The following is a 15,302-nucleotide window of genomic DNA, read 5'->3' as shown; positions in this document are numbered from 1 at the left end:
TTCCAATTTCTAAAATTAGTTTTGCTTTTTTATTCAGACTCAAAGAAAACATTATCTATGCAGTCCCATAACAGGACCTGATACAGGGGGAAAGCTTTTAGAAAGTAGAACTGAGGGGACATGTTAAAGCAATGAAGTATAGCAGATATATGCAGCCCCTGAATATAGCCCCTGAAAACCTGATTTTGAATCTTAAATATTTCTCGGCAACATAAAAGACACAACTAAGAAACCTGACTACGTGGGTGTGGTTTGATCAGATTTGACTGACAGTGATGGCAACAAGCAATCAAGAAACTTAAAAAAGTAATAATAATTTAAAAGATTATTTTTGGGGGTATTTTATCCCTTTCATTAGTGACAGTGGGTAGACAGGAAAGGTGGGCTAGGGATGGCACGCAGCAAAGGGCCGCAGGTCGGACTCGAACCTGGGCCGCTGCAAAGGACTCAGCCTACATAGGGCGCATGCTTTTACTGCGTGAGCTAGAGGTCGCCAAGCAAACAAACATTTGAATCAAAATGTGATGTTTGTTGTTTGGTTAAGTGTGTTTGTTGCATCGAAATACATCTTATCTCCCTTCAGAGCCTCCTCCAAGCCAGTGAGAAGAGCACAGAGTAAATACAGACTTAAATAAATTAGAAATTGTTGTAACTTTGAAAGAAATGTCATGTAGAACTCCTTCCCTCTATAGTAAGAAGTTGAAAGTTTTTTTAGGGCCTAAAACCAAATCACTTAAGATGTTTCCTCCTTTTAGGCTACCTTGTTGAGTTGTTGGTGTGGGATGGTAGAATGCTAACATTGTCATTGATTTGGATGATGTTAGACAGCATTTTATCCAGTCTAAATCCTTTTAAATCCCTTATTGATATTCGTAGGCATTACGCTTGATAGGAAATTAAGGCATCTTAGTTAAGCTGGGCTTTCACCACATATTTAGTCACTGCTCTGGAACATTTATTAACCCTGTCCTCCTGACTTCTATTTATTTTGGCTGTGAGGGAAACGGTGTTTGCTCCTCACTGGGAAAGTCATCTCAAACACCGCAGGCATTTCAAGCATAATATTTGATAAACTGCTAAAACAGTTTTTTGTTTGTTTTTTAACTTGGAGCTAGATTAGTAGACCTGAGGCTGAAATAGACTAACAAAAATCATTACCTACTATGTTTACACCAAAGCCCGTTCATATGATAACATCCACCTCACATACTCTGATACCGTACTGTATGTGGTCTCTTCTTATTCCTGTTTGACCTGGACCATGAACTTGTATTCTTTCTAAGTCAGGCTAATGTTTTGACTGGGAAGTTTGGGGTAATGGCCTCATGCTGGTAAGCCACCATGCAGGGTTAGACTGTCTTTTAACATTTATAGGGTCATGGTCCAACCGGCTGTTTCTTGACATCTGTGTTTACTGGCTAAAAAACATTTTAGGCCTACAGCACGTTGGCAGGACATCGTGGAAGAGCTGAAGGAATGATTTACGGACAGTTAATCCAGATGTTTTGCAGTAGGCTACTTGTGAGTCCTTCACAAGTCTGGTATTATTCTCCCTCAAAACAACAGAATGAACACAATACGCTTCACTTGTGGGATTTGTAGTTTACTGAAATTGACGACTCAGGACTGAAACGGTTTACTACTTGTAATGAAAGTGATTGATTTCCATTGAGCTGGGTTTCTCACAGTAATGCTTCAAGCACTTTGTGTTCCTTTTGTGTGTGTTGTATGTTTGCCAAGTCTTTTACAATGTTTGACTCTACTTTGACTTAGGCAAACGGGCATTGTGCACTCATGAAGGACAGTTAACAATTTTCTGTAGAGTCTTGCTGCTTCTGTCTTGGAAACCAGTTAGTTAAGATGCAGGATAAGTAGACATCTTTCGGTCTCTATCTTCCATTCACTCGGTTTTTAGGTTGCTTTAGTATTTTTCCACCCACAGTTGGTGAGCGGTGTGTGTTTACTATTTGTTAAACAGAACAGACCGCTTGTTAATACAATAGATGTAGTTGAGATTGTTCTCAGTACCCTGTACTCAAACTAGGAAATGAGACACTTCTTTCAAGATCTCATAACAAATACAGGTACTGTATTGGTTTGTACACAAAGCCTTCTAAAGTAGAAATACCATGAGAATAGGGGCCGGGTCACAGAACCACTTACACTTGGCTAGGACCAAAAGATTCCACTGGTTATTTTATCACGGATTAGGTAAATGTGAGTAAAAGCTATGGCTCGGTATTGTGAATGATTTAACAAAACGATTTACAAGGTCCCCGATTCATTTTATTTAGATTTTATTTTCGATTTAATATAAATTAGGTTAGGGACATTTCTACAATTGTACATTGACCTGCTGCATTCTTAAAAGTATCAATGTTTACTAGGGGGGATCCGAGTATCCGGCTGAAACGAGTATCCGGTACGGATAAAGCACTTTTGCCGAGTACAAGTATTATCCGAGTAATATGAGTCAATATCCGTGCTCGGATTGAATACAACTCCTCAACTGGCCGCGCTGCGTTCTGTGATAATCACAGCGCCCCCCCCCCCGCCTACAAACCCGCTCGGATCAATCACACACACAAACACACAGAACATGGAGAAATGTGCTCCCTCGGCCGCTCTCTCTCTCTCTCTCTCTCGCTCTCTCTCTGTCTCTCTCTCTTTCTCTCTCTCTCTCGCGCGCGCGCTCCCGCTCCGTCAGGCAGGCAGTCATTTCGGTCTGCGGATCTGTTCCGTTAACGTTTAGGGTTTCTTCAGCTTCAGGTTTGTTTTTAACTTTGGTTTATAGTACTTACATACTTAGTAACCAGTAGATTTCTGGGCTCGTGGGGTTTCAGACGTGTTGCTCGGTTTAAATGCAACTCCTGATGTGTCTCTGCCATCGGAGATTTTTTTTTTACTGTCAGCGCCCCCGCCCCCTCTCTCTCGTGTCTCTTCTCTATACACACACACACACACACACACACACACACACACACACAACACACACACACACACATATTCCTGGTGTGGAAATAAAAAAAATAAAAAAGAACCAAAAAAAAAAAATCGCACTGATCATAAAAAAAGAAAAAGTTAAAAAAAAGAAAGTTATATTGAGTATGAAAACTCTTGTTCATTACATTTTACTTCATAATTGCAACCGCATGTGTTGTATTCATTGTTGCAAAACGTTCTGTAGTTTGTTTGTTACCATGACAACACCACTGATCTGAAGCTCAATGCTGATGCTGTCATGTAAATAGTTTTCAAATCAGCAATAAATATAACAATTTTTGATCAACTCTTCAATTGCATGCTTAAATAACATACCGGTTAAAGCCCCGCACATTTCAAGAGAACCTGACCCACTTCCGGGTTAAATATGACCACTTCCGGTTTAGGCCCCACCCAGTCCGAGTACGGATCCGGATCCGGATAATTCATGTGGTAAACAGATACAGATACAGATAATGCTGTACTCGCTCATCCCTAATGTTTACATTAAGAACTGACCCCTGAGCAGCTACATTATTGTACTTTTTATTTAAAATGAACAAAATAAAATGCAGCTTTACAGTCGGTGAGTATTTAGTGATATTTCATTCAGATATCTTGAGGTGACAGAGGGACCCCTTTTGAAAATGACCATGCCAGTTTTCCCCTTGACAAAATGTGATCTATTTTTTGAGGGTTATTATGACCCCCTTCCCGAACAACCTAGCATTAAACAGTTGGAACCAATGGATTTTGGATTTTTTTTTTTTTTTCTTTTTTTTTTTTTTTTAACCCAGCTCTAGTAAAACCCATACTGGTTTATTTTCTCCCTTTTTTAAACCCACACTAATCACAAAATAAAGCTGTGGATACAGAATTTGAGAAGGATTGCATGTAGGTATAAAGCAGATAGGGCTGCAACAGAATATATATATATATATATATATATATATATTTGTTGTTGTTTAACAGTTCAAAATCCAAAGATTTCTGTTCACTATCAAAAAGAAATGCAGCAAATTCTCACAATTGAAAAACTGGAGTAATTATATATTTGGCATTTTTTTCTTTAAAAGAAATTAATTCAGCTCTAAAAAGATGTCTCTAACATTTTGATCATTTAGTGTGTTCACATTATCTATAATTTCAAAAAGGAGGTTATTTCATTATTGTTTTGCAGGTGTAGCTGCTGTGATGATATTTAAATGTGACCACTGAGGCTGAGACTTTACCGTGTCTGTTAACCCCATTCATTTTATGTCTATTCCTTTGATGCTTTGCTGGCATCCTGCTTCAGGCGAAGCTCAGTTGTCGCAGCCTTGCCTGTCAAGGCGTGCTAGCCCCTGGCCAACATCTCTGTTTACAGCACATAGTAGTCAAAGAGGGAGAAATTGATGTGAACAGTGACGAGTGGAGATGAAAAGAAAGCGATTGTGCGAGGTAGAGATAAAGGTGATAAAAGAGGTGACTTCAGCATAGTTTAAAAAAGCGAGAACAAATGTAATGTTCAAGAGAAAAGCCAGTGGGAGTGGAGAAGAAGGCAAAGCTGTAATGTCAGAGCTAAGAAGACATGGGAGTCACACAGGAGACAGACAATATTAAACTAAGAGATGGAGTAGAGAGGGAAACTGATGACAGGAGATTTAGGACAGTATCTGTGTGTAGAGAGAGGAAAGGGTGAGGTTGAAAAAAGAAAAGACACAAGTAGAGGTATGGGAATGTGGGATGTGCAAAGGAGAGGTGGAGGGCAGTAAGTCATAGTAAGTTGCTGACTGACTGCTGGAACAGGATGGGGAAGTGGTGAAGGAGGCCAGGAGAGCTGCTTCCATAGGTGGGTCTCTGTGACAAATGAGCGCACACACACACACACACACACACACACACACACACACACACACACACACACACACACACACACATACACATACATATACACACACATACACACACACACACACAGGAGCACATTGTAAAAGTAAGACTCAATTCTAACATGAACTAGTTTTGAGTTTCCACAGCAGTGTTATTCTTGACTTAATTTCTTCCATTAATCAATGCAGTGCCAGTTTAAAGTGTGTGGACTTTCTTCTTGTCATTCTCTGTTGATTTAATTCCTCAAGTTGTACAAGTGTACTGGCTAGTTGTCTGGACTTCTTCTCCTTGTGACAGGCCAAGTGTCGAGGAACATTTGTGCTTGAGCTGGAATCCAAAAGCAGTTTAATTCTTGGCAGCCAGTGGGTGCTGACCATGTGTGTGTTTGGATGGACATGTTTTCATGTACTTGTGCATGTGTGTGCTTGCAGGTCAGCTATGTGATCAAAAGGCGGAAAAAGGCCGTGTGTGTACGAGGTCATGGCATCCACTGTGTTTAAATGCACAAGCATGTACTCTCGTTTGTCTGTGTGTGTGATCCAGGCTAGCTGGGTGAACGGATCAGGTTTCAGCCTTACCAGTATTTCTCTTTTCCACTCTCATATTAACAGGACAGTAACTGCACTGTGGAGAGCGAGGGAAAGGGAGGCCCTGTGAGGGGTAGCAGCTGCTTGAACCACTGTACATACAGACACAAACATACACACTGTAAATTCTTTACCTACGCTGACTTAACACATTGTTAAGCAGAACTTCACCCGCTTTCTGCATGCATATTGGCGACCGTTAACAGACCATGGGGAACATATTAAAAGTGGAATATGTATCTTAAAATTAGACACATATATCCGAAAGCATTCCAAAGGAACTGCGGGGATAAGCTCCAGCCAATTGCAAAGTACTTTAGTGGGGTATATTTTATAATAGTTTTCTGTTGAGTCAAAAGTCTGTGTTGGCATGAGACCAGCCAACCCCTCTGTTTGAAAGTGTGCGTGCGTTGTTTTAGTAGAAAACCGATTAATCGGTCGCCTTTGCTCCAGTTCTTCAGCAAGGGCATCCAAAGCACTGATGAGCAGGCAGGTTTTTTTATGTGTATTATTTTTCATGGATCAACATGCTGATAATTTATGGATTAGGTCAACCTTTTTGGGAGAAGCACCTATTTACTTTCTTTCCAAGAGTTAAGATGAAAAAAATCAATATTCTAATATCTCTTGGTTTGCTTAGCTTACCATAAAGACTGGAAGGTGGACATTTCCAGTCTTTGTGAGAAGCTAAGCCAATCGCTTGCTTGCTGTAGCAGACAGATACAAAGTGGTATTTATCCTTTCATCTAACAGTTTTTTTGATAGGATCTCAGATTCTTGGAGTTCTTTTTGTACTGTGGATGTTTTCCACCTTTCTTTGCTATGCACCTCTTGTGTATTTCCTTGTCATGCTTACGTGACCTGTTTTTCATATCAGCTCCACTGCTAATCAGACATTGTCACTTCTATCCACCCTCATACCCTTCATATCACACCTCATCCCTTTAACCTTCTCTCTCTCTTTCTCCGTCAGGACCAGAAGTGATTCCCAGCTACAGCAGCCGTGCCATGTCTGAGGCAGTGGCGCCTGATGCTATGGTTTCCCCAGCAGTGGGTGTCCCGTACGGGGAGAAGGCCGGTGGCCCTGTGTTGGACTTCGGCTATGTGGGCATTGATGCCATTCTGGAACAGATGAGAAGGAAGGCCATGAAGCAGGGCTTTGAGCTCAACATTATGGTTGTGGGTAAGTAGCGCAAGTGTCCACCAGCTAAAGTTTCAGTCATATTGTCCAGATTTAGTCAAAGCTAACATGATTGTGTCTGATAGCCCAGTTGCCTCACAGAAAGGAAGTTCTGCATACTGCACACTGAAAAAGTGGATTTTTGATCATGAAGATTATTTTCTCTGGTATATTGTTTTTTACTCTCTAATTATTGACAGAAATTGGAGGCCTCCAAATTATTTTAATAAGCAGCCACACACAATAGGACTCTTTCTCACTGAGCCCTCATCACTTAGATCAGACACCTTTTACCACCATGTTAAAAACAAAACAAAAAAGGACTGCAGGAAAGATTGATTGTGTTTAGATCTTTATGGTCAGTTTTGTATTGGGCAGAATTGGCTTCAATAGAGGGAAGAAGGAAAAAAGCAGTCTGTATCTTATGACAGAGACACATGGACACAAGTACGTTTGCAAAACAAATTTAAATAATGAAAAATGTTGTCTCTACATTTATAGCATCTCAGTTAACACAATCCACTCTTCTATGGTGTACCACATAAGCAAGCGTGGGACTTTGGCACCGCATTACTGTTGTGATGGTTGTTAGTTAGAGAGTGTTAGACCATGACACTTTGGTTAATACAGCTGTTCATAGAGCTGGCATCAATGCTGCCAAAACTTTAGAGTTGACATATGATTTTGCATGTAGTGATGATCAGTTTCAAAACTTCCAACTGAATATGAATTATCTCCATTTAAAATCTGCGGCTGTTGGCCTCAGTACTGATTGTACAGATCCATGTTTGCATGTAACATGTGCTGCTGATTGCCTATACATGCGACTGAGTTTGTGTCTCAATCTGAATTTGAACTGTGAATGTTTGCTGCCCAGTGGGACCCTCCAAACTCCTCTTCATTAACCCATATTGATGTTACCATAGTGTTGAGGGGTCACAGAGGGTCCCATCTATATAAAAAAGACAGTTCATGATGACTCACAGATAAGGAGTCTTGCTGGTTCATCAGCTTTTACATTAAAGTTGCCCTCCATCTTTTCCAGGGCATTTTATCAGCAAATTGTAACGTGGACTTCAAGACTCCCCGTATTATCATGTCCTTGCATGAAAACACCAACTAGTCATGTAGTGTGTGTATATGTATATATATATATATATATATATATACACTTTATATTAGAAGTGTTTGCAAAAGAAATAATTAGAGGAAGTATAAAAGTTTCCATATGTATATCCATTCTTTCCACTCATTTCTGACGCAGTGTCACCTAGAATTAAAAAAACTCAAGGTAGTATTTATTACAGGACTGTCAAACTGTATTATAACTGTATTATAACAATGTAGAGAGGATACTTTATTTCTGGTTGCTCAGTGCACATTAATCCAAGCCTTCTGATTGTTTTAGAAAAAAGACTGGTTTACCTTGGATCCAATTTGTCTTATTTATGGTGTGTTTAGGTTGTAGTCATGTGTGCTAATGGCTTTGCTGACAGTGTTTCTGCAGACAGACACCTGCAGCTTGTCACTGCTTCAGCCCCAAAACTGACAGCGTGGAGTTGTCCAAACTGTCATGGAAATAATGGATCATGTTTGGGTTTTTATGGCAACAGTGTAACAATGTGTGGACTGTAGTTACCTACAGCGCAAGTAGTCAATGAAAAAAGAAAAAAAAAATTCATCTTGAAATGTGTGTCTGCTTTTCTGACTGTGTTTTTGCTTACAGGACAGAGTGGCCTGGGAAAGTCTACTCTAATGAACACGCTGTTCAAGTCTAAAGTCAGCCGTAAGTCAGTGCTGGCTACAGCCCAGGAGAAGATCCCCAAAACAATTGAAATAAAGTCCATCAGTCATGGTATGGCCCTCTTGAACCCTCAACTCTTCTGTATCTCGTTTTCTTTCCATCTGTGTCTGTAGGTCTGTTAGCCAAAATGCACCCATCTCATTCTCAGCTACTTTGTTTTTCTTCTCTGTCCTTCTGTATTTACACTTTTCTCTTTGTCAGCCAGTTTTACAGACTGCGTGTGTAGCCACTCGCAGTCTGTAAAACATTAAAACATTCATAGCACTTTATCTGTGTTTATCTCTAATCTCTAATTCTCTATATTTACTGTAATCAGGGCTCAAATAATATCTGAATATATCGTATTCTTAGCCTCATGAAACCAGTCTAGTTTTAAATTTGGCAGCTCTTTTGAAAATGTTTTCAAATGTAAGACCATTATCCCCTCCAATCTGTTTTGTACAAATAGATATAAGGCAAGAAATAAGTAATTCTACATTTTTTTACATCTACAATGCCTTGTTTAGTAGTAGTTTATAGTGCACAGGGTGTTTTCGACATAATAGTATACAGTGTGTGTTTCTTTGTGTGCAGACATCGAGGAGAAGGGAGTGAGAATGAAACTGACTGTCATCGACACACCAGGCTTTGGAGACCAGATCAACAATGAGAACTGGTACGCTACAATTTTGCCATCATTGCACTGATGATATAAACAGTGAAATATTAAAGTGTGTCTAACCAGAAACTCCTCTCTTTTTCTTTACCTTTCCTGTAATGTCACTCTATCTTATCTTTCTCCTCACTCTTTGCCTCACTCTCTGGGCCCCTCCCACATTTATTCATTTACCCCTTTTTCCTTTTCTACCTCTGTGTTGTTTTCTCCTTTCCTCTTTTATCCATTCATCACTTGCTTTTCTACTCCTCTCTCCTCCTCTTTCCCTTAATCCATCCTTGCCATGGTCTAGCTGGCAGCCCATCATGAAGTTTATTAATGACCAGTATGAGGCGTACCTGCAGGAGGAGATTAACATAAACAGGAAGAAAAGGATTCCAGACTCCAGAGTCCACTGCTGCATATACTTCATTCCCCCGACCGGACACTGGTAAGGACACATTCAAACATGGTTAAATATGGACACATGAGCACAAGTTGAACACAAACAACATAGAAATATTGATATTCTGTATTTGTATTGAAATTCCCTACTTCTTTGTCAGCACCCAACACAACAACACTAAAATGATGTCAGTGCCTCCATCACTTGCGTTTAGATTTAAAGAAACACACTGTTGAAAAGGTTTCAACAACAACATTTGGCAAATTTTGTTACTTTCTTTCTGTAAATTAGATGAGAAGATTGTATCGTGGCAGATTTGGTATCCCACTCTGACAACAAGAAAAAAAACAAAATTCTCTTACAGTGTTGTCACACTTTTAATGCTCCGAGCTAGGGCTGACAGATAAATCATATTTTCTTTTTCAATTTGATATGAACATGCACGATTAACACAGCGCAAAAGCCGGAAACACTGTAAACCTCTATATGGGCACCTGCTCTACCAACTGTGTTATCCGGGTGCTGAAGTTGTCTTTGATCATGCTGTATTTCCCTTACAATGTAACCTTTAAACTAACCTGCATACAATCAGGTTAAAAATCTTTTGTAACTGATTATGCTAATTACTTTACAATGTAATCTGCATCTTACCCATCATTTTGAACAAACACACACACACACACACACACACACACACACACACACACACACACACACACACACACACACACACACACACACACACACACACACACACACACACTGGAAGGATGGACTGCTCTCGCCTTGCCCTGAAGCAGCACAACATCCCAAGTTTCTTTCCCTGGATCTCTTACAGACGCATACATCTGGTTCTGATCGAACTGCATAAACGGCCGTCCCATTGTGTTGGTTCAGCCCCTCACTGTTTGGGGCTTAGGGGTTTGGCGTATACTAGCAAAAGAAATTAAGGGCAGAGTGCACATAGTCCCCTGTGTCCATCAAGTGATAGATTCAATGCACATTTTATAGCTCTTGCATTTGTGTAACTCTACTCGAGTGCGCCGGAAAGTCTTGGGAAAATGTTTAAAGCAGCTGTGAATTGTGAGCCTTGTTTGAGAACACGCACAACAACACACAGTTGATCATAGAGCACCATTCCAAGAACTGCAATTCTATTAATTTTGTGTGTCATGGCCTGTCTTTACTCAGGCAGTGTGGGGTGGAGGGTGGGGGGATGGCTCGCTGTCTGTGTCCCATCCAGCGATGTTTCATGTTAATCCTACACTGCAAATGTCAGATGGGCTGGCCAGCAGCTGCTCAAGGATTGCTTTAAAAAGTCTAATGAGAGAGAGGAAGGAAGGACGAGACACAGAGAGTCTGTGTGGGTGTCTGGGAGCATGCTGTCAATTAAGCACTTTTGTCTTTTTGAGTGTGCTCTTGCATTTGTGCAGTAGACTCCTTGTGACAATGGCCAGTCTTAAAGTGTTTTTAGCAAGGCTGAATCCGCCATAACATGCAGATGCTTTTGTCAAACTGCTGGAAAGACCTCAACCCGACTACAAGTCTTGTCAGTGTTATCAAGTAGTTGTTAACACATTGTCTAGTATGATTAGATCATGGATGCAACTGTAACAACAGTATGTTAGTAGGTACAGTAGTTCCTCCATGTGGGAGAATTGTTAGGAACATCTGCCCCCTGGTGGAGGAGTTTTGTGTTACAGATGTACAGAGGTTTTCTCATGTTTATGTTTTGTCTTTCCCTCTCAGTCTGCGGCCTCTAGATGTAGAATTCATGAGACGTCTCAGTAAGGTGGTCAACATTGTCCCAGTTATTGCCAAGGCGGATACACTCACCCTAGAGGAGAGGGACTTCTTCAAAAAGAAGGTAACATTTTTCTGGTTACATTTCCTCTTTGGTTTATTTTTTAATAGATTTCTGTATTGTTGTATCTAAAATCTCTCCTTTTTATTCTATTAAATCCACCACATAATCTAGAAATGTCTTCTTTTTTGTCTCCTTCATGCTTGCATTTTTCCATGTTTGTGGAGCAGTTACCAGAGATAGTATAAGTTCCTGTGGTTTTCTTATCTGGTTCTCTCTTGCACTCTCCCCTCGCTCTCTGGGCAGTTACAAAACATGACTGCATTCCAGTCACGCTGCTCCTGAAGAGCATCTCTCTCTTTCTTTACCCATTACTTTCTACATTTCATCTACACGTTTATTAAAGCTGCAGCCGTTAATTTTCTTTGGCAGTCTTTAACGATCTCAGGATTACCCCTCCTCTCATTAGCAATGAGGAGGCTAAACACCCCCTTGTTTATGTGTGCATGTTTGTATGTGTTTACGGTGCATGTCAGACTTGGTGTGTGCACAACTTTATGCATAGGTATCCATCTTGTAAGTTTTTCTGGTTTGTAGACAAACAGCAATTAACAACTGAACCCAAAATTTTGTAGTAGATTAGAAGGCAGATTAGTGTTAATACCACCGTAATCTGTACACTGTGCAGATTAAGGTGCATTTGGTTCATGTCTCTGAAGGCTGCATCAAGCACGTCTAATTACTCCTGCAATTAAAGGCCTTAGTTTGAATCCTCTCAAAACTGTAGTGGGTTAACAGTTTCTGTTTTTCTCTTAATGTTTTAAATCTCCAGATCAGGGAAGAGCTGCGAGCCAATGGGATCGATGTGTACCCTCAGAAGGAATTTGATGAGGATGCTGAGGACAGAATGATCAACGAGAAGATTAGGGTGAGGGGATCATTTCAAAGCAATTAAAGATATATGTGGCAAAATTTGTGACTCTATTATCCTTGTTAATGCTCGGACATGCCTTTCCACAGAGCACTGTCATCCTGAATCCATTTAGAGTCATTGCTAATGTACTTGACATTAATTACTTTTGACTCCATTGTCGGTTGACATTCAACCTTTGAGCAGGAGATGATTCCATTTGCTGTGGTGGGCAGCGACCAGGAGTACCAGGTCAATGGCAGGAGGCTGCTGGGGAGAAAGACCAAGTGGGGAACCATTGAAGGTACGACACTTTCAGGACATAATCTGTTAGTATGCACGTAGTCTAATTCTGGAGTGTTTTTGTTAGGAAGAAAAGACAAAAGTAGATTGGTTAAGACCTCACTGAGTCAGTCAGTCAATAAAACAATGCTCCATTCAGTCTTCAGCCTGGTGTCGTGTGCCATGCAGCTGGCTTAGGCCTCCAGCAGACGCAGTCTGTCTGAAGAGGCCTGATTTGTTTGCTTGGCTCCCCCACTCCACACATCCCCTTTTGTACCACAAACGATACACTGTGACTGTTCACGTAGTAAATTAATGTTTTTTTGTTTTTTCAAATTTATGAAATCTAGTGAAAAAATAGCTGAACCTATAAGATTAATTATTAGAGCTTTTTTTGTTTAACTTGTTTGAAGAGTTAAACGTACTGTAGTCCGCTTTATCAGTTGGCCTATAGTGTACCAGTCAGGGTTGTGTTTTGTCAACATCCATTCTTACCGCAGGATTCATCTTTCAATATTTAATTATGTTATCCACTCCAGAGCAAAGGTACCGTACCTCTATCAAGTGTCTTGTGTTACAACACACACAGGAAGGGAGCGTTTAGTCGTATTTCTTCAGGAGGACTCTTAAATTGATGAAGTTAGCAACAGAGATCTGTCCTGGGCCGGGGCTTGTGGCTGTTGAGACAACACACAGTATCTCTACAGGGACATCACACTGAGACCATTGACTCCACCTAGGGGATTGTTTAGAAAACATATTTGCAACAAAGCTTAGCTCACAGCTGTCCTACTGTCTGTCTTTTGGTACTTTTGCTTTGTGTGTTTTAGCTCACTTTTAATTAGATCCGATAACTCGTGACTTCTCTCCCTACTTTAGTTGAGAACATAGCCCACTGTGAGTTTGCCTATTTACGGGATCTCCTCATCAGGTGAGGGATTTATGTCTCCATATTATAATCTCTTGCTCTTAAATGCTGTCTGTTTTTATGCAGCCTGTCACTGTGTCATAGTGTGTTTTGTGACTTATAAAAATGTCCCGGTTTGAATAATAATTAGCATTTTAAATTGACATTTCAAAACGTTCAATTGCCTATTTAAAAATTCTCCACAATTGCATCTATTTCTTCAACAACATTAACAAATCCAGAATCTGAATGACTATGTAAAAAAATGAAATTACTTAATTTAACTGGACACAAGACGTGTCCTACTTCATTTAAAAGTTGGTCTACTGGAGGGTTCAACTTTCCACATTTTTACGTTGCTCATTGGACCACGTTTGGCTTCCAAAGAAGTTGTGGTCATCTTTAAAACTTAACTTAAAACATTCTCAATTTTTCAAACTGCGCAAACCCCATTCTGCACAGTGAAGGTCGAACATCTAAGTGAAGTAACAAGTAGCTAGTTACATGTTTTGAGTAGAGGGGGGGGTTTAGATATTGTTGTAAATTGGAAAGGTTTGTCCATGGGTTCTACTGATTTCTAATTGTGTGTGTGTGTGTGTGTGTGTGTGTGTGTGTGTGTGTGTGTGTGTGTGTGTGTGTGTGTGTGTGTGTGTGTGTGTGTGTGTGTGTGTGTGTGTGTGTGTGTGTGTGTGTGTGTGTGTGTGTGTGTGTGTGTGTGTGTGTGTGTGTGTGTGTGTGTGTGTGTGTTTCTTTTAGGACCCATATGCAGAACATTAAGGACATCACCAGCAGCATTCATTATGAAATGTATCGTGTTAGGCGCCTCAATGAGAATAACACAGTGTTGGCTCATGCCAACGGTATCCCAGAACACCATCTTTCCGCCCACGAGATGTAGGCGCCACCTGCCCTAATGCAGTTGACCTCTACTGGGTGTAATTCATTTGGTATGACACTCCCACTACTCCAGCCCTCCACTCCATCCATCTCACAGGTGGGACAGAAACTCAACAGCCTGCCAGAGGGACTTTATTTTCAATGACTTTCGGCGGCTCAATGGACTGTTCATGTCGGTTTATTGCCTCATTAACACTATCGCTGACAAAGAGAGTGAAGAGAAGTTGGAGCATCTTAACATGCTGCAGCTTGATTTAACCTGCTTCCAGGTCTTACAGTTAGCCTTTGTGGTTTTTTCTTTGTGGTAGCTGACATTAAGGTAACTATCAAACAGAACGGACTGACACTTATTATCTTTCAGTGTCAGAATTACCTAACATGTTAATCTTGTTCATGTTTACTTTTTCAAGTTTGATGTTTTTTTAGCAGTGCTTTTAACAGAAGCACAGATTTGTGTCTCTATGCACACGGCTGTATCAACATATGTGGGAAGTGATGAGATTCATTATTGCACTTGATCACTACATAGTCTGTCATTGAGCAGCATGTTGGAAGGGGGCCAGGCTGCACTTTGCCAACATGTGACACACACAAAGTCAGCAGTCTCTCTGTGATGCAACATTATTCAGCTCTCTCCCTTTAGTTAAACAAAAGAAGCTTATGTTTTTGTCACTGTGTTTTGCTTTTAACGGTTTGTTAAATCTTCAGGGGTTGTCAGGTCCTCAACTTCTTTTTAAATTCCCAGTAATAAATGTCACTGCCTATTAATATAAATATCTTAAAGGTGATTTAAGATGAAGTATTTATGCACGATATAAAATGTCAACAGTTGTGGTCCACTTCTTCAGATTATTAACACACACACACACACACACACACACACACACACACACACACACACACACACACACACATGCAGACACATACACACTCTCTCTCAGATACCTTTCCTGCTTTTGGGCCCATCATAGTGCCTTATTTATTGGAGAATGTTTTCTAGCATTTTAGCTGAAACTGGAAAGAAAGCAGGTTTGTTG

General features: G+C 40.4%; 1 protein-coding gene across 8 annotated transcripts in view; it reads left to right on the top strand.

The window, feature by feature from the left end:
* septin9a (septin 9a) overlaps positions 1-14,914 on the top strand; it is a 69,703-nt gene extending 54,789 nt beyond the window's left edge. For all 8 annotated transcript variants that reach the window (XM_032538424.1, XM_032538430.1, XM_032538428.1 and 5 more), the window contains 9 exons: positions 6,415-6,624; positions 8,348-8,476; positions 8,999-9,080; positions 9,373-9,510; positions 11,215-11,332; positions 12,102-12,197; positions 12,387-12,483; positions 13,341-13,392; positions 14,125-14,914. In XM_032538424.1, coding sequence (XP_032394315.1) covers positions 6,415-6,624; positions 8,348-8,476; positions 8,999-9,080; positions 9,373-9,510; positions 11,215-11,332; positions 12,102-12,197; positions 12,387-12,483; positions 13,341-13,392; positions 14,125-14,266 — 1,064 coding nt within the window. In that variant the 3' untranslated portion in view covers positions 14,267-14,914. The remainder of the gene's footprint in view (positions 1-6,414; positions 6,625-8,347; positions 8,477-8,998; positions 9,081-9,372; positions 9,511-11,214; positions 11,333-12,101; positions 12,198-12,386; positions 12,484-13,340; positions 13,393-14,124) is intronic.
* Positions 14,915-15,302: the final 388 nt, after the last annotated feature.

This window comes from Etheostoma spectabile, chromosome 15, assembly GCF_008692095.1.
Source record: "Etheostoma spectabile isolate EspeVRDwgs_2016 chromosome 15, UIUC_Espe_1.0, whole genome shotgun sequence".
NCBI classification, from domain to species: Eukaryota; Metazoa; Chordata; class Actinopteri; order Perciformes; family Percidae; genus Etheostoma; species Etheostoma spectabile.
The sequence above is the reverse complement of the archived record's forward strand: the minus strand, read 5'-3'. Positions and strand labels throughout refer to the sequence as shown.